This window comes from Lampetra fluviatilis, chromosome 6 (assembly GCF_964198595.1).
Source record: "Lampetra fluviatilis chromosome 6, kcLamFluv1.1, whole genome shotgun sequence".
Classification (NCBI taxonomy): Eukaryota; Metazoa; Chordata; class Hyperoartia; order Petromyzontiformes; family Petromyzontidae; genus Lampetra; species Lampetra fluviatilis.
The window spans coordinates 16,484,989-16,509,589 of NC_136280.1; the positions used below are offsets into that span (position 1 = coordinate 16,484,989).

At 51.1% G+C, this 24,601-nt stretch overlaps 1 protein-coding gene across 4 annotated transcripts in view; it reads right to left on the minus strand.

Annotated features, from left to right (window-relative positions):
- Positions 1 to 1,755: 1,755 nt before the first annotated feature.
- The window catches only part of LOC144933213 (uncharacterized), a 39,043-nt gene continuing 16,197 nt past the window's right edge, over positions 1,756 to 24,601 (minus strand). For all 4 annotated transcript variants that reach the window (XM_078857867.1, XM_078857868.1, XM_078857865.1 and 1 more), the window contains exons 9-22: positions 23,505 to 23,748; positions 22,826 to 22,911; positions 21,973 to 22,199; positions 19,514 to 19,983; positions 19,062 to 19,130; positions 17,941 to 18,030; positions 17,107 to 17,180; positions 13,656 to 13,740; positions 12,203 to 13,191; positions 11,065 to 11,125; positions 8,905 to 8,981; positions 7,874 to 8,124; positions 5,782 to 6,043; positions 1,756 to 5,643 (exon numbers count right to left, since the gene is read on the minus strand). In XM_078857867.1, the coding sequence (XP_078713993.1) occupies positions 5,575 to 5,643; positions 5,782 to 6,043; positions 7,874 to 8,124; positions 8,905 to 8,981; positions 11,065 to 11,125; positions 12,203 to 13,191; positions 13,656 to 13,740; positions 17,107 to 17,180; positions 17,941 to 18,030; positions 19,062 to 19,130; positions 19,514 to 19,983; positions 21,973 to 22,199; positions 22,826 to 22,911; positions 23,505 to 23,748 (3,054 nt within the window). In that variant the 3' untranslated portion in view covers positions 1,756 to 5,574. The remainder of the gene's footprint in view (positions 5,644 to 5,781; positions 6,044 to 7,873; positions 8,125 to 8,904; positions 8,982 to 11,064; positions 11,126 to 12,202; positions 13,192 to 13,655; positions 13,741 to 17,106; positions 17,181 to 17,940; positions 18,031 to 19,061; positions 19,131 to 19,513; positions 19,984 to 21,972; positions 22,200 to 22,825; positions 22,912 to 23,504; positions 23,749 to 24,601) is intronic.

The window sequence follows — 24,601 nt, forward strand, 5'->3', positions numbered from 1 at the left end:
CGTGGTTGCTAGCCACCGGTCTTCTCGTGTGGCAGTGCCCCAACAGTGTTGTAAGGCTACACAGGATGGGGATCTTCGTCTTTGTGTAATACCACTGTTTATATCTCCATCAAGTGCGAGTTAACAAGCAATAGATGAGCACTCGGGAGCAATAAGTCATGAGTGAGATTGTTTGGTTTTGTTTTTGCCCAGGGGAAAACCTCACCGAGTCTCACGACTTCGTCAGGAGGGTCGAACGTCGCTGGCCGCTGTGCCGAACCCCCCGGGTTTGATGAATTTGCGGTGTAATCGTTCAAGTTTGGCAAATTGACGCCGGCACACGAGCCCCCCACACTCTTCGTGTCACCGCAATGTTATCGTCCATTGTGAAGCAGACCGCGTATATAGTAGTATTATTATCATGGCATTATTAGGGTTAACAAGACCCGCAGTAATAACCAGGGCGGCCCCTGGGATCGAACCGTGAACCCGTGATGAGCGGCACTCCTACGTTGCATAGGAATTCTCGTTGTATGACGTGCTTATGGATGTATGTTGAACTTCTTTCACACCGTGCGTAGCCAACCGCGCTAATCAGAGGTGCGAGGAAGTGCAAAACTAATCACAAAAAGCAGATCTAAAGAAATTAGTTTGTCAATATAGATTATTTAAAAGTGCATCGCTCCAGTGGCTTCCTAATATCGGAAGAGCGTTCCAGACGGCCGCAGAAGCACGCGATGCGATGACCGTCTTTTTCGACGGTTAGACAACAATCCGCTGCTGCTGCTGCGCTGATGACCAGAGTGCGCGTGATGGTTTATGCTGCTTGACAAGATCAGCGAGGAATTTGGCAGAGGTGTGGACTCGAGTCATGTGACTTGGACTCGAGTCAGACTCGAGTCATGAATTTGATGACTTGCGACTCGACTTGGACTTGCATAACAATGACTTTGTCCCACCTCTGGACTATTTGGTGGTTCACTGGTGGCAAGCACTGTGTGTGTAACGAGCGCGACCCACTAACGATAGCTGTTGCGCGTCTACCCAATGACCTCGCCGAGGTCGGTGGACATCCTTGTGCTCGGGACAGCCACGCCTTGCCCGTGCCCTGATTGCATTCAGCGCATTTTGACCGCGCTTACCAGATTTGGCGACTTGCCGATATTTTTTTTTCTATCCAAACTCTGCGGCTCTGCAGCCCATGGCAGTCGAACAATCGTGGAAACTCAACCGACGGCGAGTTGCAGACGGATCTCTCTTTGAGCGTTTAAAGCCCCCAGTCGGTTTGCCCCAAGAACACAGCCTCGCAGCAGTAAAAATACGCGGCATAGGTCGGCTAACAATGGGGTATCGGGTACTGAGGATTCATCGCGCATGATTCTCAACGGACCCGCTCATCCGCCAGTCTTGGCCTGATGACCGACGCATGAATGCGAACGAACAGCTGCGTTGGTAGCGGTGCACAGATAGAAGACTCAACGTGATCGTCAAGACCACCGTGTGGCTGTAAAACACAATAGAAACAATGAATGTTCGAAACAGTGGACCGTTGGGCACAGGCCAGGGTTTGAGATGTAAGTGGGTGAGATGCTACACTCTCTGTGGAAGAGACACGCTCACTCTCTGCGTGGAAATGTTAACAGCGGAGCACGACCAGAAAGTGCTTTGGAGGTACGCGACGTCTCATCAATACGTGCCCCCCCCCCCCCCCCCTCGGCCGTAGAGCATTACCTCCGAACGATCTTCTGCAACACCACCACCGGCAGGGCACGACGACATTTTGATGCACTTTATTTTACAAAGTCCCGCCAAGTAACCTCGCAACAAACCACGATCCCTACAGACCAACAGCTCCACACCAAAAGGCAATCGCCGTCGTACGGAATTGGGTTTCCCCCCCCCTCTTCCTCCTCCCAAAGGACGCCGCTCGTCCGCTTCTCGGCCAGTGGCCGTTCACCTTCGTCCGCAAGGAGCCATGACCAGCGCAGAGTGGGGGGGGGGTTGAGCGGATTCACCCCCCCACCCCACCCCTCGCTTGCTCAACGCCTCATTCAAAGCGAGGTCACAGAGCTCAGCCGAAGGCCTCCTCCGATCCTCAACGACCTGTGATCCCCCCCCCCCAACCACCACGGCTTCATTAACACCGCGCACATGCGTCTGGGGTGCAAGGGTGAGGGCATTGTGTGCGCGCAGTCATCCACGGTGGGGGCCCGGCCATCCCCGGCAGCCGATCGCTGGCAAACCGGGTGGGTGGGAACCTGCAGCTTCCACAAAAAACACAACTGAACCACCAGTTTGGAATAAGTCCCACAGTGTGAAACAGAAATAGCATTTACAATACTTGACAAAGATGCACCACACTCCCTACTCGAACCCCACGTCACCCCTTCATAGAAAACCGAACATCGTGCGCATTATATTCCTGTGGATGTGTTTCTGTTTGTTTTAACGAGTCGCTGTGGGTACTGAGTATGCCACGCGGGCGACTGTGCTTGCTGGCGAGTGTCACAATGTCGGACGCTCTCGTGCCCATCTAAAAAAAACTGACACTTGGGGAGGAACTGTCTTTGCTATTCAAACGTGCCTTTCAAGGTTACTTTGTAAAGATTATAATAGGTTCAAGTAATTTTCATCAACTAACAAAATACACAGTTAAGGTGAGGAAGGGCGGCATGGGGAGCGGTGCGTGGCGACTATTCCTTTTGGCATGAACTGCCAGTGAGACGCTGAGAGGTAAGGGGATGAAAGTCTTCATCACTTCCAAGAGTCGTAGTAGTATCATCACACAGACGGACGATAAAAATCAATCGGCAATTGCACGTCGCAGGATTTAAACCGTCAGCAGCTCAACCACCACCCCCCCCCTCCATACCGTGTGTGAATTTGGGCAATATGGGTCCTCGACAAAGGATCACAAAGACATTGGGGGAGACATAAAAAAATAATTACTGGGACACCTCGCCAGGGGGAACAGGTAATCATCCAGACAGGGAGCGAGCGTGCCAGGTGGCAAGTGAGAGAGCTGGACCGGGCAACAGGGAGAAATATGGACACAAAAATACGGAACCAAAACTGATCGAGTAAACCTCCACGTCAAAAGGCATAAAATCCAACATACATGTGTTTACAAATTAAAAAAAATTACATCGCCATCAAGAGATTCAAAATATAAATGGTTTCAAGTAGAGCTGGACGGAGTCAATGCCACAGCCTCGCAGCTCCCTCCTCGGTCTCATCATCATCATCGCTGCCGTCATCGTCGTCGTCATCGTCTTTTCCACCAACGCCTCCAGGTTTCAACCACAGCCGCGGTCCCACTTCTTCAGACACGGCCGTTATTACAGCAAATGTAAAATTAATATTTGACGAGACTTAGAAACAAGGTGATAAGAATGGGTACTCTCTTGTGGAGCCAGAGAGATTAAGGGGCAATTGAATTCAAAGGGTCGACTATTTGAATAGACGTAATGAATGAGCCAGCCTGACCCAGCTGTACGCGTGCTTGTTAACGAGGAATGCATTTGCCCATTCCAGCTGCTGAAAATATGTAACGCATTCTCTTTTCAAACGCAGAATTCGCATAATCTCCACGCTCTGTAATGCCGACATCTGGAAAGGCTCGAGCCATCCCACCTGGCCACCTGGTGTGGGGAGGAGGTTACACGCACATATTGGACACTCGCTGGGTTACGTTACGAGTCACTTCGCGTTAACTCAGGCGGCAATCCGTAGCACAGGCAACCCATACGAGGCAGCTTCGTTTTCTAAGCGTGCAGTTAAAGATTAAAACAAATATTTCACCCCACAGCCGCCACGAGCCTAACTTGAATCCGCAAAGTGCCAATGGGAATCTCGGTCGGGTATGAATGTGTGCGAGTGGCCAGATTAAAATGCGCGCGGTCGAATGCGGACAGCGAGACACGGGGGTTGCAGTCAATAATACAAATGTGGACTTAGGAATGTGGAATGGCCAATGAAGATATGTACGTGGATGGCCAGGCCAGAGAGATGTGGCACACGTGCAAAAAATAACATCACACACCGCAGCCCCCATTTCGATTGAGAAGGCGACGCGCGGCCGTCAAGGTAACGTAGCTGTGGCGTTGTTCGTTTAAAGAGGCACCGCATGGTGAGTGAAGTCGCAGCGTGCTCACACTGGACAACGGGAGCAGTCGGGTGTGATTGGTTCAAGAGCCACTGAGCAGTCAACGTGAAGGAGGATCCGTGCATATATTAGACATCCGACTGCCGACAAAACCCAACGATGCCACTCCCATGTTCAAAAACCACTGCGGTGCACAGCTCCAGTGGGGAGTGGGGGTCCATTGTAATGTGCGGGCATTGACCTTGCTGCCCAAGCGTCCCAATGAAGCCGTGAGTCTGGCAGCGGGGGCTATGCGACTCAACGGTGCGACAAACCAAAGGCCGAGGTTCTTAGTAGGCGCGTGCGTGTTTATCCACACGCTGACGTGAGCTCCATGAATTAGATGCAAAATTCAATGAATTTCTCATCCCAATAGCACAACATGGAACTTTTGCACAAAGAATCGTAGAAGTAAATTCTCGGTGAGAAAAGAATGTTTCTTTTCTTCACCTGTTAAATGGCCATGAATGCCAGCCGCTATCCGGACAGGATCACTTATGGACACACACTTTGGTTTGCTTGGCATTCACCGGTGGAGAAGTAACCATGTTTTATGTGGCCTTGCAGAGAAGACTCTCATTCGAAGGTGTACTCACGTAACATGATTGCAAAATAAAACTTGGGGATGGTCTAAACGAAATAAAAAAACGTTTATTTCTGGTGGCAGAAAAGTGGACGTGCCATTGCAGAGATTCTCGCAATGGAAAATAACTTACAAACCCTTTCCTCCCTCGAACAGACGTGTCCATCACCAAAACCCGCTTCCCTCCGCCCTAAAGGCAAGAACGCTCCATCCACCCTTCAATTTCGACTTCACCTAACTCACCCCCCCCCCTGGACCAACAATACCACACAAAATGTGCTGCCCCTCCGGTTGTAAAGCGCTCTGCTCCAGAGGCACTCCCCTCCACGTGGGACTTGCGACCTGCTGCAGCTGTTCCCCACTGCTATGATGGGAGTTGATATGTCAGTGCAGTCATATGTGGCATCGTTAACATCTTAGTGCACACCTGAAAATCAAAGCCTACGACGATGCAAGTCTGCACATGTCAGTGGTCAGAGACTGCACACATCACTCCAATGTTCAAGGGGAAACATTTTGGTTACATCCCAGCGGCTAAGCTGCTCAAACCAAACACTGCGAATCCATGTGCGGCGCCATCACGGTACTCGGTTATGAGCATTGTCAGTGTAAGACGCCCTCTGATCGGCTGTTGGCGGTCCGGTCCGATGCCTCCCGACGGAGTTGCATAACGTTTGTGCCCCCTCGCGAATAACCAGGTCGGCTGTATCGTCTTCACGAGTGGATCTCGTGTCCCGGTTCACGAGCTGAGCCCATGTCCCGGCTCACGAGCTGAGCCTGTGTCCGGCTTCACGAGCTGAGCTTGTGTCCCGGTTCAAGAGTGGAGCTCATGTCCAGGTTCCAGACTCCGTTGGCCGTAACTCGCAAATCAAAAGAGGTTTTCTTCAAATGTTGCCATGAGGTCCTTTTGGAAATTCATATCAATGGTTCCTGCCAGCTGCACGCACACACAAACACACGCACATGCAATTAATCAAAAACAGGCCGCCGTAGCATCTCGGGTTTCAACTCGTGCAATTGACAAGTTTTCTCTGGGGCAAATGAAACCGTTCCGACGAAGCGCAATTATTCTCACCGCCTCTCTCCTTCGCCTCTCCTGCTCCCGCTGCCTGGCGATCTCTCTCTCCCGCTCCTTCGCGGCCTGCTGCTTATGCAAATCATGTGGTGCCTGCTGCTGCTGCTGCTGATGATGATGCTGATGCTGCTGCATGTCCATGTCTGTGTGCATGGCCTGCACGTGGTGCTCCAGTTCAATCTTCTCGAGCTGTTGTTGCTCTAGCCTCGTCACCTCCTGTGCCCCACGTGGACACTCCATAGACTCCTCCTCATCCCGATCTCTGCGGAAAAACCGCGTGTGCGCACATACGGATCAGCAAGAGGGAACACGCAGGCCAGAACATGCGCGTGCGCACACGAGCGTACGGCAAAACGCATAACGCCACAAGCATGGTGCTCAGTTAGCCTAGTTAATGAAGAAGGACGCTATGATTAATTATCTTAAATATCGAAGTTAAATCTTTAAATGGCTACATCACGATAAGACCGATTAGAGAGAAGCTTCCTGTTACATATTACAACTGCCCAATCTGCAAAGTACTGAGCATTTACAATTCTAACTCATCTTTAAAGCACAGCAGGGAAATGGTTAGTTTCACAATTGACATTGTATTAGGCAATGTATGTTTGTTTAACTTCTTTCGCACTGTGCGTAGCCGTAGCCAACCGTACTAATCGGAGGTGTGGGGAAAGAACTAAACACAACAAGCAATGCACACTGCCGCTATAATTGCTGACACTAACCTGCCATTACCATTGGAACCTCCTTTGCCAGTAGCAAAATATGATAATTGTTTTTTTACCCTTTAATCTGGCAACAAAACTGACACCTTTTTTTACAAGGAGTCAGGAGTGCGCCTTTTGGCGTCATCTGGTCCAACACCATGTGAGACTAGGCTCTAAGAAAAGCTGTCTCGGGTGTGGACCAATTAATTTCAAGGAAAGTGCATACATTATCAGAGTTGTGTTTTTTGTTTGCATTCTGACCGCAGGTATTGTGGTCAATGCAAACATGACTCCTTGTAAACAAGGTGTCAGTTTTGTTGCCAGATAAAAGGGTTAAAAACTAATTATTATATTATTATAACCTGCTATTGTTGAACACAGGGCCGTAACGGTGGCAACGGACAACATTCAGATTTGACATGGTAGCACCATTTTAATGATACTTCCCAGTCTCCTGAACAAGCCCAAAACAACGAAATCGCCATCACCGGGCCCAACCTTGTAAATTGAAGAGGGCTAAGCCTGATGAGTACTTGAATAGGAGATGGCCTGGGTATACTCGGTGATAACAAAGCGCCGCAGTGACGAGATGTTCACTTTCTCGTCCGATATACAGGAGGCTGTGGGTTCGATCCCAACCCTGACACCTGCTGTATATTTGGAGTTTGCATGTTCTCCCCGTGGTTGCGTGGATTTTTATCCAGGTACTCCGGTTTTTCCTCTCCACATTTAGAATAAATTTAACTCACGTAGGCTTTTGCGACCAATATCTGATGAAGCTCGCTGTGATTACCGGCGAAACGTCGTACTCAGATTGTAAATGTTGTTGATTTGCTCTCCAACACACCGGTGTGCTGTACGAGTAACAAATTGGCACGTTCTGTTTAAGTGACAAACCTTACTAATTGGCTGTGGCGGGTGGTGGCGGGTTTAATGACATTCATATTTTCGCGATCCAACCAAAAAAACACTATATTATGGATTTAGAATCAACTTGCGTTTAAGAGTATTTGGCTGCTACTATAAATGTCCACACGATAAGCCACTTCGTTGGGCTATCATTTGTGGCCAGGTCACTTCTGAAAAAGAGCTGTATAGCTCAGTGGGCCTTACCTGCTAAAATAAAAAATTGTTCAGTTTTAGTTGAGTATAGGCGGCTTTGGCTGCAAGGTGACCTAGGATGTGGGAGTAGAGCGAAATGTATTTGAAACTGCTGAGAGCCCTCGGTGTTCACGGCATGTCGCACGTGAGTGTCCTCCGGGTTACGCACCGACACGCATGCGGGAACTCGCGAGCCGCGTCTTGAGATACAGCGGCCGCGGCTCTGCAAATGAAATCTGTGAGGCGGAAGTGGCAAACTCCCCCCCCCACCTCCCCTCCATCACCTTTGTCGCTGCTCCTTCTCAGAGTGCTGCAGCTGCATGCGCTTGTACTCCCCCCTCTCACGCTCCCTCCTCTCGCGCTCCTCCTTCTCCCGCGCTGCCCTCTTGAACTGCTCAAAGCTCTCGTTGGCCGCTCGGCCTCCTCCCCCGCTTGCCCCGACTCCTCCGCCGCCGCCGCCGCCGCCACACGGGGCCACCGGGGCGACCATCTTCACCAGGCTGGCCCAGCCACCCATGTTCTTTATTTTCACATCCTGATGACCAACAAACATGGCAGCACCACAACAATATTCACGTGGCGCTAAAACGATGCAACCAAACGACTCCAAGCGCTGCACAACTGCAAAAGTAGCAATCGGACAGCGAACGGAGAAAAGGGAAAACTTGTTACACACACAGAGACGACACGGAGAGACCAACCTCCCCCTCAGTCACACACCGACAGCAGCTCACACTCCGAGCTGCACATCCTCATCCAAGCAAACGTCTCGTGATGGAAGCGAGTTGGTCTCGTTCCGATTGGTGGAAGTGAGTCGGTCTCACTCCGATTGGTGGAAGTGAGTTAGTCTTACTCTGATTGGTGGAAGTATGTCTCCAGCATCAAGATCAAGAGGCTTATACCCACAATCCAGTGGTGCATGCAGCACAGGCTGGGAACCACAGCTCTAAATCAACACATGGAGCCACACACTCTCATGAGCAAACAGAGATGCACCGTGTAGCCTTCAACGGACCGTTGTGGCAAGTGCTGTCAGCGAGCGCATATGAAGGCCGGCAGGGAGTATGAGCTGGTGGGAGACCAGCACCACGCCCAGCCGCCTTTGTCTTCCCAGTGGCAATGTTCGACACACCACACTCGGGTACTAATTTAAGTCGACCTAGAGGAAACCCAGGACTGGTTAAGATATTAATCACCGATGTTGGTCATGATCAAGAATGTAACGCCGGTCCCTGAGGTCGTAGGTGCAGTGCAGTAACCACCGCACTCCAGCACTGCCCACGCGCACACACTCGACACACTGCAGAACACGCACCTTCTGGGGCTGACCAGGAGGGGCAGCAAGCTTTGGCTTTTCTGGCTCCGGGACCCCAAATAAGAACGCGGTGTCCTCTGCATCCACACACACAGCACGGCAGCAGCAGCAGCAGCAGCAGCTTGAGTGTCACTGAGCACACCCAAAGACGTAGAACACCCAGCCACCAGACGTCTGAAACGTGCCGAGTGTTTCTCAATTCCGTGGCCTGTGCAAGACGAACCTGTTTAGACTTGACATCAAAGATGCAAGGGAAATGTTTTTTTCCATTACTAATTATTCATTTTATTAACTTACTATTTTCTCATGCTATTCGTGGCTCACACTTGCAAATGACTTTGCTCAGCCGGTGTTCGCCGCTGAGGTCGTGACGGGTTTCTATTCATTCTTGTTGCTCTGTGCCCTCCGCCACCCCCTCATGTACCGTCCCCGTTCTGCTATCCTGTGCAGCGAGGTCCACTTCATTGAGGGCGATATCGCTCAATTGAAGGAACGGGTTAGCTCTTCACTTTTGCAGTGTTGGAGGTGCTGTTTGTTGCTGGCTGCTTGACGTTTTGGGACTTTGGGCCTGTGCACAGCAACTGTGTTTTTACACTCGGCAATTATAATAATAATCAATCTAAAACGCACAATGTTCAATTGAGAACTCGGAGTGCAGCCAGAGCTCAAAGTCCCAAGGACATAGCGTGAGCAGGCCGGAAGGGGGTGAGAGTCTGAAGGGGGTGAGAGCCTGAAGGGGGTGAGAGTCTGAAGGGGGTGAGAGCCTGAAGGGGGTGAGAGTCTGAAGGGGGTGAGAGCCTGAAGGGGGTGAGAGTCTGAAGGGGGTGAGAGTCTGAAGGGGGTGAGAGTCTGAAGGGGGTGAGAGTCTGAAGGGGGTGAGAGTCTGAAGGGGGTGAGAGTCTGAAGGGGGTGAGAGTCTGAAGGGGGTGAGAGTCTGAAGGGGGTGAGAGTCTGAAGGGGGTGAGGGTCTGAAGGGGGTGAGTCTGAAGCGGGTGAGAGTCTGAAGGGGGTGAGGGTCTGAAGGGGGTGAGAGTCTCAAGGGGGTGAGGGTCTGAAGGGGGTGAGGGTCTGAAGGGGGTGAGAGTCTGAAGGGGGTGAGAGTCTGAAGGGGGTGAGAGTCTGAAGGGGGTGAGAGTGTGAAGGGGGTGAGAGTCTGAAGGGGGTGAGAGTCTGAAGGGGGTGAGAGTCTGAAGGGGGTGAGAGTCTGAAGGGGGTGAGAGTCTGAAGGGGGTGAGGGTCTGAAGGGGGTGAGTCTGAAGCGGGTGAGAGTCTGAAGGGGGTGAGGGTCTGAAGGGGGTGAGAGTCTCAAGGGGGTGAGGGTCTGAAGGGGGTGAGAGTCTCAAGGGGATGAGAGTCTGAAGGGGGTGAGAGTCTGAAGCGGGTGAGAGTCTGAAGGGGGTGAGAGTCTGAAGGGGGTGAGAGTCTGAAGGGGGTGAGAATCTGAAGGGGGTGAGAGTCTGAAGGGGGTGAGAGTCTGAAGGGGGTGAGAGTCTGAAGGGGGTGAGAGTCTGAAGGGGGTGAGAGTCTCAAGGGGGTGAGAGTCTGAAGGGGGTGAGAGTCTCAAGGGGGTGAGAGTCTCAAGGGGGTGAGAGTCTGAAGGGGGTGAGAGTCTGAAGGGGGTGAGAGTCTCAAGGGGGTGAGAGTCTGAAGGGGGTGAGAGTCTGAAGGGGATGAGAGTCTCAAGGGGGTGAGAGTCTGAAGGGGGTGAGAGTCTGAAGGGGATGAGAGTCTGAAGGGGGTGAGAGTGAGAAGGGTGAGAGTCTCAAGGGGGTGAGAGTCTGAAGGGGGTGAGAGTCTCAAGGGGGTGAGAGTCTGAAGGGGGTGAGAGTCTGAAGGGGGTGAGAGTCTCAAGGGGGTGAGAGTCTGAAGGGGGTGAGAGTCTGAAGGGGGTGAGAGTCTCAAAGGGGTGAGAGTCTGAAGGGGGTGAGAGTGTGAAGGGGGTGAGAGTCTCAAAGGGGTGAGAGTCTGAAGGGGGTGAGAGTGTGAAGGGGGTGAGAGTCTCAAGGGGGTGAGGGTCTGAAGGGGGTGAGAGTCTCAAAGGGGTGAGAGTGTGAAGGGGGTGAGAGTGTGAAGGGGGTGAGAGTCTCAAAGGGGTGAGAGTCTGAAGGGGGTGAGAGTGTGAAGGGGGTGAGCGCCTGAACACAGTGTGCAGCGTCTCACCGTGCAGGCCTGACGGAGACGGCGTGCGCACGTGCTCATCCAGGATTCTCTGAAGTCCGTCCTGCGCGGCACAACCACATCCACACACACACTCAGCGAGACCGAGCCGTGACCACACATCATCCGGACTGTCAGGCCAGGAGGCTTGGCGGCAGAGCGAGGAGCGTCTTCGCAGTCGGTAGGTCACGAGTTAAAATCACGGTTGGGGGGTTGACTCAGCCAATCATCCCTCTGGCGTCAATAAAACAGGTGGGGAAGTCAAAAGCGGTTGTCCTACGGGCAGACTGCCCCCAACCATAGGACAGTGGAATTCCCACCGCTGGCTCAGGGCTGTGTGCAGGAGATGAGCACCGATGCCTCGCCGTCCGTTTGAGCGGAAAGTCAATTTGACTCGGACCAGTAGGCTATGCGTGGACGTTGAATTTCTGTCGCACGGTACGTAGCCAACCATGCTAATCGTAGGTGCGGCATACTTTAAGGGTATACTTAATGTATACTAAGGTCATACTTTACACATTACTACCATGCGCGATCCCAAGTGAGTACGGCGAGTGCTCGCTTAACGGACATCCACGCATCGTGCGTTGCGCTGTAACACGGTTCTTCAGTCAGGGAACACTTTACTTAACACGGCGTTGTAATGCAGTTTCGGAGAGGTCGACGACAAGCTACTTTCTCCAGCTGTGCGGCTGAGTGGTATCAGGATTCTGAGTATACACACGGAATGACACAGTACACGGAGTGATAGAGTAAGTGGCGGCGTACCCTCATGCCATATCTTTGTCCCACCATAGGATGGCTACAGGCTGATTTTAGAAGGTAAATGTGATTCAAATTTCCAATTTTGTATTTACTTCCTGTAATGTATATACATGTAATTCCCTGCTTAATGCGGCACCTTTCAAGAAGAACGCCTTCAACCGCGTTAAACGAGGAATTACTTAGTTTAGAGGTAATTCTTCGGCACTGGGATGTTTTTGTTAAGTATGTAACTTATTTCTCACCGTACGTAGCCAACCATGCTAACTGAAGGTGCTTCGGGACCAAACTGGAGCACACGGAGGAAACCTGCGCGGAGACCGGTTTCGAGAACACAACGGCCCAGCCCACAAGCCCCGCCGCCCCGTGCAGCACTCACCAATCCCGGCGAGGACTGTGGGGAGCTGAGGCTGAGGGGCGAGAGGGCGCGTCCAACCCCGAACGCGTCGCCGGACAAGGCGTCGAAGCTCATCCTGTCCTGCGAGCCGCCCAGCACGCCGTGCGAGAACGGCCCATCGCTCCCAAACTCGGAGAACTCGGACGAGTCGCGCAGCGGGGAGATGACGCCGTGCGCGCCGTCCTGGTTGGACCCTGCGTCGTGCTGCAGCTCGCTCTGGGAGAACGTCTGGTGAAACGAGTGTTGCGCGAACGGAGCGCCCTGCTGCGATGGCTGAGGCAGGGAACCCTGGGAATAGTCCTGTTGCATGTGCTCCATCGAAGCGAAGACGGGCTGCTGTTCCAAAGGATTGTGGGCGTATGCCTCTTGATCTTGATGCTGGAGCACATCTTGAGAGGCCAGGCGCTCCGTCTGGTCGCCCTGTCGAGCGTGCTGCCGCAAGGCGTCGTGCGTGACCTCCGACGCGTGACAACTCGCGCCGTGCGCCAGCATGCTCTGCGCATGCTGCAGCTGCGCGCCGGCCGCGTGCGGCGCGTGGAGGCCCTGGTGCTGCAACTGCGGCGCCACCGTGCCGGGCGAGAGCACGCGCGGCGCGTCCGAGCGCGCAGGGCGACCCTGGGAGAGCCGCAGATCCGGCGAGTGCGCCGCGTGGGAGCTCGCCGCCATCGCCGCCGCCGGACGCGATGCGCCGCGCTGCGGCTCGTCGAGCTGCTGCGCGTGCGCCGACGGCGCGCCGGGCGCGAGCGCTGTGGCGTGCTGAGCGTATGGCGCCGCGGGGGGCACCTCGGGCAGGCACGGGGGGGCGGCGGCGCGAAGAGAGGCGGGCGGCGGTGCCGCCGCCGCCGCTGCGTGGAGAGGGACGGGGCTCTGCGTGTACGGGGCCAGCGAGCCGGAGCTCTGCGCTTTCGGAGGTCGGGGGGCGGCTTTTGTGCTCGGTCGCGAGGGCTGGGGCGGAAGGCTGCTGTGGAAAGCTGGAAAAGGCAAAGCGAGCGATGGCCGCGTTACGACCACGCGCACAACGGGGCTCAGCGTACGCGGCGTAACCTCTCCACGCTGGACTCGAGTAAGCCAGAATTTGGGGGCAACAAAATAAACAAAGCAACGAACCCTCCAGAAAGAAGATTGTCCACACGCTCATGAAGCTGTGCACGGTAGGCGACGGCGCAAAGCTCAATGCTGATAGCGTGTGGGAAACATGAGGTACGACTTTCGACGGCAGCAAATGTAAGACGACGTCGCCATGCAGTGGCAATTAGCGAGCTCCGTGATTATCTGTTCACGGCGGTCAGCGGACCTGTGCCCTTGGGACACCCTCGGTCATCACACGCTTGCGCTACCATGGGTCTCCTGTCTCAATTAACCAGTGACCCCCGGGACACAGCAGCTACGAACCCCCCAGAATGAGCGACCAAAGCACGAGCGTGGTCCTGCACACCTGGAGTGACGGGGAGGGTGGTTGCCGTGGACACCACGTAGGAGTGCGGGAGCCTCTCGTTCGATTCTCCCGGTAACGCGGTCATCTGCAAGGATAACGATAAGCGCGGTTAGCCTCGGATTGAAGCTCTACGCTTCGGCCTGTTGCCTCTGAGACGGCAGCCTTCACACCAACGTTTAGCTATTGCCTCTTGAGCATTGAATGCTGGCTTCTGCCCGTGTCGGGTCGAGTTGATTTGTTTGAGCAAGTGAGAGAACTCCAAGAGACCAGGATAAACTAATTTGTTCGAGTGACCTGGGTCGCCAAACTGAAAAAACTAATAATACACAAGTACAGTAGTAGTTCAGTGACATCGGTTAACAGTTTTTCAGTTAACGTTTCGCCTCCCATAGGACCTCCCCTGGTTTCGACCAACTGTAAATGTTGGTTAACGGCACGTTTACGTTATGCACGCGGGCGCCAATTTCGGCCAATCTGAGTGCTCGGAAGTGGGGCGAGGCCATGCCCTGAGCTGTCTATGAGCGTTTAGACCTCGACTGGCTTTGTTTACATTGTTTCTTGTTTTGGCAGTAGGAAAAGCTTTCTTGCCGACACAGTGACTTTTACAATTTTTTCAACTTATGAGTATATTCGATGAACAGTTATTTTGGTCAACAGCAGTTTTCGTGGAACGGATGATAAACGTTAACCGAGGGATTACTGTACAGCGATGAAAACAACAGATATCAGTGCGAAACAAGCGTGTCACCTGAGAAATGTAAAATTATTGCACAAAAATTAATCAATAATAAAATCCCTGTCGCGGTCAGCTGGGGCAGTTAATTTTTACACTGGTCACAGCACAATTATAACGACGTTACAGAGACATGAATAGGCCTTGGCAAAGTAAGGTAAAAACAACGAGCCTACCTTTACCCTACCACAAAACAATCACTCTACCCTGCCTTTCACCCTTTAGCAAGGTAAGGTAAAAGGTAAAAAGCAACGAGTCTACCTTTACCCTTACCCCATACAAATTACCCGATTACAGGGTAATTACTGGGGTACTACACATTAAAAAGGTTTATAATGGTAAATGCTAGGTAGAGCGCTTTATTCATATAGAATACTCTCGATGATTCCAACTTTACACGCTTGTCGTTGTTGTTGTTGTCGTTGTATCCTCAAATCTTGTAACTCAATTTTAACCCCACTTCCCAATGTGGTATCGACTGCAACTTGGTATACTTATGTCATACTGATGACAATACTATATTCTATCATAAAAAATATATGTATTTTTAAACATTCTTTTTCACATGTTATGTTTCGGCTTGGGTCTAATTCTCGACGGTCAACTGATGTTGGCTGTAATTGGCCACGGTCCCTTACGTTATGGCAAGCTTTGCGGCCACTTCCTGGAGTCGTGGAGTTCTGCCATTACTAGTACATTTAATTTAATAAAAGCGTGTTTTAATTTTTTTTAAAATATTACTTGTTAAATGGAGGCCACGGACTGCGCCACGGAGCTTTTAGCGGTAAACATGGTACCGTATTTACCGGGTAATATTTCGCGCTAACTTTACCCTACCGGGTAATTCTTCCACGCTACCTTTACCCTACCCTTTACCTTACCCCTTGGCATGTCGACACCTTTACCCTTTACCTTTACCCTTTTACCCGGTAAAAAGGGTAAATTACCTTACCTTGCCGAGGCCTAGACATGAAACAGATTTGGTCCTTTCGATAAAGTCACGATAAAAAGAATAATAAAAATAAAGTGAATGAAAATTCGAAAAAATACAAATACTGTAGCCTGGTTCTTAATCGGAGTGAGTGTACTGGCAGTCTATAATGTAGACTGTAACCTGGTTATTAAGTTTTATGAGTGTACTGGCAGTCTATAATGTAGACTGTAGCCTGGTTATTAAGCTGGGTGAGTGTACTGGCAGTCTATAATGTAGACTGTAGCCTGGTTATTAAGCTGAGTGTACTGGCAGTCTATAATGTAGACTGTAGCCTGGTTACTAAGCTGGGTGAGTGTACTGGCAGTCTATAATGTAGACTGTAGCCTGGTTATTAAGTTTGGTGAGTGGACTGGCAGTCTATAATGTAGACTGTAGCCTGGTTCTTAACCTCGGTGAGTGTAATGGCAGTCGAAAAACATGTTTTTTTGTGTAGCTACCATCATTAGGTAGCTTATTGTACACGGTCATCATGGACAAAACCGTGTACAATAACAAAATTCAGGACCTATTGGCATTAGCTGGTGCTGCCGAGACACTTGGGCTACGCCCATCTCCCAACCTTTATAAACAGTTTGCCTTTAGAGGCTAACCCCCCTTTTCCTGATGACGACCGCTTGTGTTAAGATCGAAACGTCGTGGCTTTTTGTTTGTTTTTCATTTTTCAGGCTACAGTATACATTATAGACTGTCAGTACACTCACCAAGGTTAAGATTTTAGAAGAGATGCAATTCCAAGTCTTTGGGGCATTGACAAAGAAGAGTTGAGAATCGTGCGAGTGTTTTAGCCCTCGGTGCGGCTGCACGTGTGTGTGTGTACGTGTGTGTGTGTACGTGTGTGTGTGTGCGAGTGCGTGCGAGTGTTTTAGCCCTCGGTGCGGCTGCACGTGTGTGTGTGTGCGTGTGTGTGTGTACGTGTGTGTGTGTACGTGTGTGTGTGTGCGTGTGTGTGTGTGCGAGTGCGTGCGAGTGTTTTAGCCCTCGGTGCGGCTGCACGTGTGTGTGTGTGCGTGTGTGTGTGTACGTGTGTGTGTGTACGTGTGTGTGTGTACGTGTGTGTGTGTGCGAGTGCGTGCGAGTGTTTTAGCCCTCGGTGCGGCTGCACGTGTGTGTGTGTGCGTGTGTGTGTGTGCGTGTGTGTGTGTACGTGTGTGTGTGTACGTGTGTGTGTGTGCGAGTGCGTGCGAGTGTTTTAGCCCTCGGTGCGGCTGCACGTGTGTGTGTGCGCGTGTGTGTGTGTACGTGTGTGTGTGTGCGAGTGCGTGCGAGTGTTTTAGCCCTCGGTGCGGCTGTACGTGTGTGTGTGCGAGTGCGTGCGAGTGTTTTAGCCCTCGGTGCGGCTGTACGTGTGTGTGTGTGTGTGGTGGGGAGCGGGAGTGCAGCAGTTAGCGCGCTGTGCTGCAAAGCGGGCGATCCGAGTTCGATTCCCGCTCACGGCCAACACCAGTGACGATTATCTGAAATGGGTCCTGGGCCTCCCGAAGGTTGACTCAGCTTCAAATGAGTACCTGGTGCGGTGTATAAGCATTGCTACTGGGGAGAAAAAGGCAGTCGGGCGTAGTGCTGGCCACACACCCCATCGCCGGCCATCACAGGTGCTTGCTAACAGCACTTGCCCCAACAGTCTGTTAAGGCTATATGGGGGAGATCTTTGTCTTTGTTTGGTGCCGTGTCCATGTATGTTGAACTTGTTTTGCACCAACTGTGCTAATCCATGAGGGCCATACCTGCTCTGTTGACACGTTGGTTTCATTCGCATGCATGTGGGTACTGCTCTCCACCAGAGGGTAGCTCACGCGCCCTAAGAGACCCGTTCACACACACACAGTTTTGCAAGTTATTCCTATGCACTAAAAATAACGGTCACAGCAGCTCATTAAAAAAACATTCCAGTCACCAACAAAATGTAAGCGTACGTAAGCTCCACATGACACTAGACTGGTGGCAGTTGACGTGCACAGCCAATGAACTAGCTCAGCCATGGGCTGTCAACCACGGTTGCAGGTTTCAGTTAACACTTCCCCTCGCAAGTCAAACATGTTGTTAGTTTCCATTTTTAATATTTCATATTTTTTGGTCTCATTACACATTTTTATTTCCAGTTCACTAATGGCAATGAGAGAGAATTAAAAAAAAAAAACTTCTACAATCCCAGGCCAGTGCGGTTTGTGTCCAAGAAAAGGCTCACAAGACATTTTCGCAGAACCTCCTCTCATCAGCAGTCAGGCTTTCTTAAACCCAAGCCAGTGAACTGGCAGATTTTTATCAGCAAAGAACTGAGAAATGAATCAACGTCAAAACCAGAACTTTGCTTGTGTTAAGGAAATGCTGCTGAAAAAAAATATCTCCCAGAAGGCCATGGGTTCGATAAGTAAAGCTATACTTTAATTTTGTAGGTATAAAGATAGCACACGAAAGGGAGATCATATCATCCGTTTTGCTTAAACTGCAACTTATTATATTCTCCACGGCGACGCTTTTCGACTATTCAGTGATTTCTGATCCCGTGCCGAGGCAACGGAACAAGAGAGGCCTCATGGGTAAGCGTGTGGGGACATTACCGATGGCGCTGCTCTCGCTTTCCGATTCCGACTCGGACTCGCAGGCAGAACTGCCGCTCTGCACAGATGTCTCCTGGGGCTCGGGCACCTCTGCAGAACGAGGAGGAGAGACGGCAGAACGAGGGGTCGTGAAAAAGTAACCCAAGTTATGGGGGGGGGGGTGGCACAGGAGACAGGAGGAGGAGGCAGAGGCAAATCACGAGAGCAAAACCTTCGAATGGATTCACATCACCCTCCTCTGTTGTACGATGTTCAACAATGTTACACCATTGTGGTGCCTGCTTGTAAAACCAAGTCATGGGAAACGTTAGGCCTGGTTAGAATACACATAAGCTGCATTGTGTTTTAACTGTTAACATGTAGGCTTCGCGCCCAATATTATTCGTAATAAAGGATTTTATTGAGGTTAGATCGCGTAAGCATAAATGTGTCGTTAAACCAAACCACCACCCGACACAGCCAATTAGGAAAGGTTTGTCACGTAAACAGAACGTGTCAATTAGTGACTACTTCAGCACACTGGTGTGTTGGAGCATGAACCTAGATTAAAATCTGGTTATTGCCTGATGAAGCTGGTTGTAATCACTAGCGGAACGGCGCACTTGATTTGTAAATGTTGTGGATTTACAACACACCGATGTGCTTAAGCAGTAACTAAATGGTAACCGATTGGCACGTTTTGTTTACGTGACAAACCTTACTAATTGGCCATGACGGGTAGTGGTGGCTTGTTTAACGACACATTTATATTTACACGATCTAACGGTGAGGTCGCGCAGGTGACACACGTTTACCGCGGAGTAACGGCCCATTGCGTGTTCGCAACGCACATGTTGCTGACACCCTAGACACCTTCGCACACGAGTTTCCTCTGCGAGGGATTATCCAGGTGAATCAGTTTCATAAAAATGTAGGCAACAGCGACAATTAAGCCTAATGTCCACTTCATAAAAGTGCTCAGGTGTTAATACAACTCCCCTTCTGAGAGGAGTTGACATCTTTACATACCCCGTATGTGCTTTTACCAAAGCCGATGATGATATTGTACAACCCTACAGGCGAGCGCTCCCACAGGGAAACGACATTGACGTGGTGTTTGAATGCGAGGGTTTTGTCGGCACCTTTCTTCACAGCGGCTGCTCGGTTCGGCGGTTTCCGTTCGCCTAAATCTCCGCGCGCCTTTCCTTTACCTGTAAGGGGGAACAAGTCGGAACACGCCGCACGTTGCGAGTGTGAGAAGTGCAACCATTAACGCGGTAACAACGCAGATTTCAGTGCACGCCACACGTAGGCCCAAACCGCACAAAACACGCGAAAATGTTCACATATCGGTCCTTGCGCATAAAAAATAGACATCCCATAAGGCACAAGCACAGTCATCTGGGAGCGCACCGTACCAGCAGCATTGGATCAACACGACCGGTTTGGAATTCATTTCCTCATCATTCCTCTTGAAACAATGCTGCAACTGCCGGATGCTTATAGGCAAGGGGACCTTCGTGTATCACATACGGGGTCCTGGTTCGTCGCACGGGCCATGTGATGCACGTCGCAACGTTAATTCGAGCATTACCGTGTTGCTGCTGCTGCGGCGCGGTGCGCTGCGCCCGCTTTCGCAGGCAGGCGCCCACGTATCTCTGCAGCTCACGCAGCGTCGACACCTTGAGCGTCTCAAAGTCGATCTCGATCTCATCGGGGTTGGAGCCGCGCAGTGACGGCTGCCGCGCCTGGATGATGTGCACCACGCGGCCCAGGCGATCGCCCGGCAGCTTGTTGATGTCCAGGCTCAGCTGCCGCTTCTCTTCGTACGACATGGGCGACTTGCTCTGCGGCAAGGAGGGGGCATCGCTCGCCGGGAAGTCGAACAAGTCATCCGCCGCGCGGCCCTGGTTGTGGTGCGGAGGCTGCGAGAGTGACCCCCCGATCCCCCCACCTCCCAGGGCCCCCCCGCCGCCTGCCACGGGTAGAGACGACGAGGACGTGGAGGTTGGCGTCAACGCGCTCCCCGAGGACGTTACAGATCGGCGCGGTTTCCGCAGCGGCCTTCGGGAGAACAAGATCCCGTTACGGGGAAAGGGCGCGCTTGCACACAGCACGCTTGCACAAGGCACGTTGATAGAACAGGAGCTGGGCACGCGCATCCCAGACGGGCATCTTAGTTAAACCACCACGCTCAAGAGCCCGCGACACGTCGGTGACGTCATGCATCTTCCTTAACAGCAGGCCCCAGGGCCAAAAACGTCGAGCAGCCAGTAAAAAAACTGATTGTGTAGATAATTATATTCACTTCAAAGTACTTCTGAGAGGAAATGTATGAACCTTTAAAAGAATAAAGATCAATCTTCTCTAAAAGCATCTAATATTTTGCACAAATAAAAACAAAAAGTTAAAACTACCGATAACTTTTATAACTAATCAAGACTTAATATATAGTACCATATAAAAGCAATGTTTTATTATATGCAATAGTAACAGAAGAACATCTTTGTACTTGTGCAGTGAGTGACTTCCGAGACACGCCGAGTAGAAGGCTTCTTATTTATTAAGAGCACACTGGGCGATACATTGTGTAACGCAGCTACACATAGGAGATCCTAACACGTAGCCCAATCTCCGGCTTCACTACGCAAGCTGTTCGACCAGCGCAGCCACGGCGAGAGTCTTCAGAAGATCAGCCACGTGGTCGGAGACGAAGAGACAAACAGCGACGCAGCCAGGACCCAGGACCCGTAACAGCCACGAACCTCTGGTTCGGTCCCCCTTACATCTGTCCCGGCGTGGCCAAGCTCCACCTCTGGCCACACCCCCTTTCCAGAACCTTCGAGCTGGTTCCCAGAGCGTCTCGACTGACTCCGCCTTTCACCTTTACCCCAGTTACGCCGCCCTTACAATAAGGCATTAATTCATGCAGCTATGACTGTAATTACCACTCCCGGCCGACAGGTGTCACCTGGTCATTACACTTGTATAAATCTGTTTTTGACGAGTGTGTTGAGTTATTTAAGTTAATTGTGCTTGTGCACAACTGTCAATGCAGCATCACCAAATAATTTGTTTAAAGTGAGGCTTTCCTGGGATAAACAAGCGTGTTGACAAAACACGTTTTCGCAAACGCTGTCCTCCTTCCATAAGGGAACACGTTTCACACAACGCGAAACGTGTCCTGTTATAACGCAGAAAGTACACCGTTATAATGTGGAACGTGTTTCGTTAAAACGTGGAACGTACACCGCTATAATGTGGAACGTGTCCCGTTATAACGCGAAACGAACACCGTTATAACATGGAACGCGCATTATTATAACATGGAACGTGCACCATTATAAAACGGAATGTGCACCGTTATAACGCGGTTTCTGAGTGGTCGACGACGAACTACATTTTTGAGCTGTGTGGCTGATCGGTATGAGAATTCTGGGTCTACGTGTGTACCCTCATCTTAGTTTTGTCTCGCCATGGGATGATATGAATAAAAATGCGATTCATATTTGCAATGTTTAATTTACCTATTTATGCTCCTTCATGTATACATGAATTACTTGCTTAACACAGTGAACGCATCTACTGCGCTAGCAGCCGCCTACCATCGTCATTTAACTGGTCTGGCCTATGCCTTCCAAACACTGCTGACCGACTCAGCACTGTCTGGACTTCTGTGGAACACAAGAGGTGCGTTGGACGTGTGCTGGGGTGGATAGTCCTCTACTCAGGACCGGAGACCATCACAGAACAGGGAGTTGCTCGTCTTATCAACACATGAATGAACAGTATATAAGCGGTGAGGTGTGGGATGAATCGGGTCCCAGGCTGCAATGGGCTCTCCTCCCCATCAACAGAAGCCGAGAAATGGTGGTAGTGGCGGCTTATGCCCCCACCCAAGATGAACATCAGTGGAGTGATGCAGGCAAGTTTGATGAGTAGGCTGTTAGCTAAAGTGACCCCGAGGAATGGAGTCACTTTATCGAGTAACGTCAATACAGTGATGCATATGCGCTCGCGCACGCACACGGAGAGACACCGTGAAGCACTTACTTTACTGGGAGGGCGGGAATTCCTCTTTTCAAGTGCTTCTTAGAGGCTGCGACCTCTCGGCCCCGTTCCCTCTCTCGCCGTCGCCCCTTCCTCTCCCGCTCTCGCTCGCGCTCCCTCTCGCGCTCCCGCTCCCTCTCGCGCTCCCTCTCACGCTCCCGCTTCTTGTTGCGAGGCTTCACGAGGGGCGCCTGGGACAGCGCGGCCAGCTGCTCGTGCACGGCTCGCAGCTGGGTGGCGCGGGCGGGCGACGAGGGCGGTGCACGACATCCAGCAACGGAAAAACGGAGAAACGCAGAGAGCAGCGGTTGGGGTGAAAGAGGATGCATGGCACCGACATGGCCCGGCGGTAGCTCCATTCGCCGCTTGTCGTCAAGGATCACGGTTTGAGTCAAGCGGATGCCCCGGTTAATACTGCATTCTTGAAGAACACCAGTGTTATGGAAAAATCGCGTTATAATTAACCGAAAGACCCAAAGAATATGTAATATGTAATACAGGCTAAAGCACAGTGAGATGCATATGCAGACTGAACAAAAACTGAGGCACGTGGGTAGCATCTCGAAGCATCCCGCTTTGTGATGCTACGCCGGGGCTGCCGAATAATAGTGTAGATCCAATTAGAATCTGCGTTATAAAAAATATGTGATCCCTAAAACATTCACCATCACGTTATATACAATTCGCGTGATGAAAACACACCTTACAGAACATTTGTTTTCTTATGTGGAGGGACAGACATGGGAAGGAGAATTGTCTGCTTATTAATTTTGTTACGTTGGTCGGAGCCCAGATTTTGCGCAAGACCAAGGGTGCACGCGGGTCAGGGGCATCGCTGTGTGGAGACAGCGGGTACCTGCTCCTGCAGCTGCACCAAGCGGTGAGTCCGGTCTTCCTCACTGCCAGACTCCACGCTCCCCGAGCTCTCCCTGGCTCGCACCACTGGGAACAAAACACCCACAAATCCGGCACCAGCTTCCACTTTCAATCCACTCCCTTCTCGCTCGGTTGATTTTCCACGTCAACTTACGCAGAGATTCCCAACTCGTGATTTTGCTGATTTTTGTGGGGTGCAAGGATCAGGTCAGGCATGAAGCCAAGACTGCACAATGCAGCTCAGCGACATTGGAGATGTTAACTACCTCCCCTGGTATACAGGCAGTTGTGAGTTTGATTCCGAGCTTGACGCCTGCTGTATATTTGGAGTTTGTGTGTCTCTCTCCCAGTGATCGTGTGGATTTCTCCTCGGGTTCTCTGGTTTTTCCCTCCATATTTATAAACATGCATTCAGAGTATTTGGCCGCTATAAATGTCCACATGATAAACCACTTCCGTTGAGCTATCATTTGTGGCCAGGTCACTTCTGAAAAAGACCTATATAGCTCAGTGGGCCATACCTGATAATATAAAAAATAGTTTAGTAGTAGTTTACACGGAACACTACAGCCGAGCGATTATCGCGATCGTGTATCTGTTTTCAAATTACATGACATACAGAGTTCCACTGAATACCCAAGGAAGAAAATTATTTGCACCATTTTTAACGATGCTGTTGTGATCATCCATGTCCTCATCCTCCTCATCAGAGGCGATGCTGCTGCCGTCTGCGGAGCTGTTTCCGAGCGAGCACGTGTCGTTGGAGTGGTTGACGTGGCGACAAATGCCGGGCGACAGGCTCCGCACGGCCGCCGGCATCCTGGCAGGCTGACCGCTCGCCGAGGGGGGCGGGGGGTCGACCGGGTCATCGGGCATCCTCGCAAATCGCATCTCAAACACGTCCTGCATTCACACAAAGACAATGACCCCCCCCCCCGGTGCAGCCTTAACAAAGTGTTGGGGCAAGTTCTGTTAGCGAGCAGCACCTATGAAGGCCGACACGGTACACGAGGGGGTGGGTAGCCAGCACCACGCCCTGGCCGCCTTCGACTCCCCCAGTGGCGATGTTTACACACCGCACCAGATACACATTTGAGTCGACCTACGGGAGGAGGCCCAGGAGCGGTGCAGATGATCGTCAATGGTGTTTGGCCATGAATGGGATTCGAACTCGGGTCGCTGGGTTCATGGCGCAGCGTGCTAACCGCTACACTACCGCTTCCCACACACACACCCACAGTCCTCAGTCTCAGCACACCATCTATCGGCATGCTCGATTCTGCTTGTGAATTTATTGGCATGTGCCACAGATCTAATCGGTAAAGTTGGTCACAAAATTAAATGATTGCTGTCCCACCAATGTTGCCGATTAGATAACATTAATTTTCTCTACATATTTCACAGATAAAACTTTCACTTTAAGGGGTTATTTGTGGAATTACAACATAATTAAGGTAGAGGTAAAACTAAATTTGACAAACGATGTGTAATGTTTATTGCTTTGCTTAATTCCTCATTGTATATACGTTAAATAATGTAATGTACACAAGCAACAACATGCCGCAATCAGCATTGCACATTGCGTATATGTTGAATTGCGTATTGCTGCGTGTTTCGTGTGTTTATGTTCATTACTATTGTGCCATGTTCCTCATAAAATTGGCAAAAACGAAGATCTTGCTATTTTTCCTACTATTGAGCTCATATGAAAATTTGAACCGGTTGAAAGCAGCTGTCCGAAACTGAACCTTCGGAG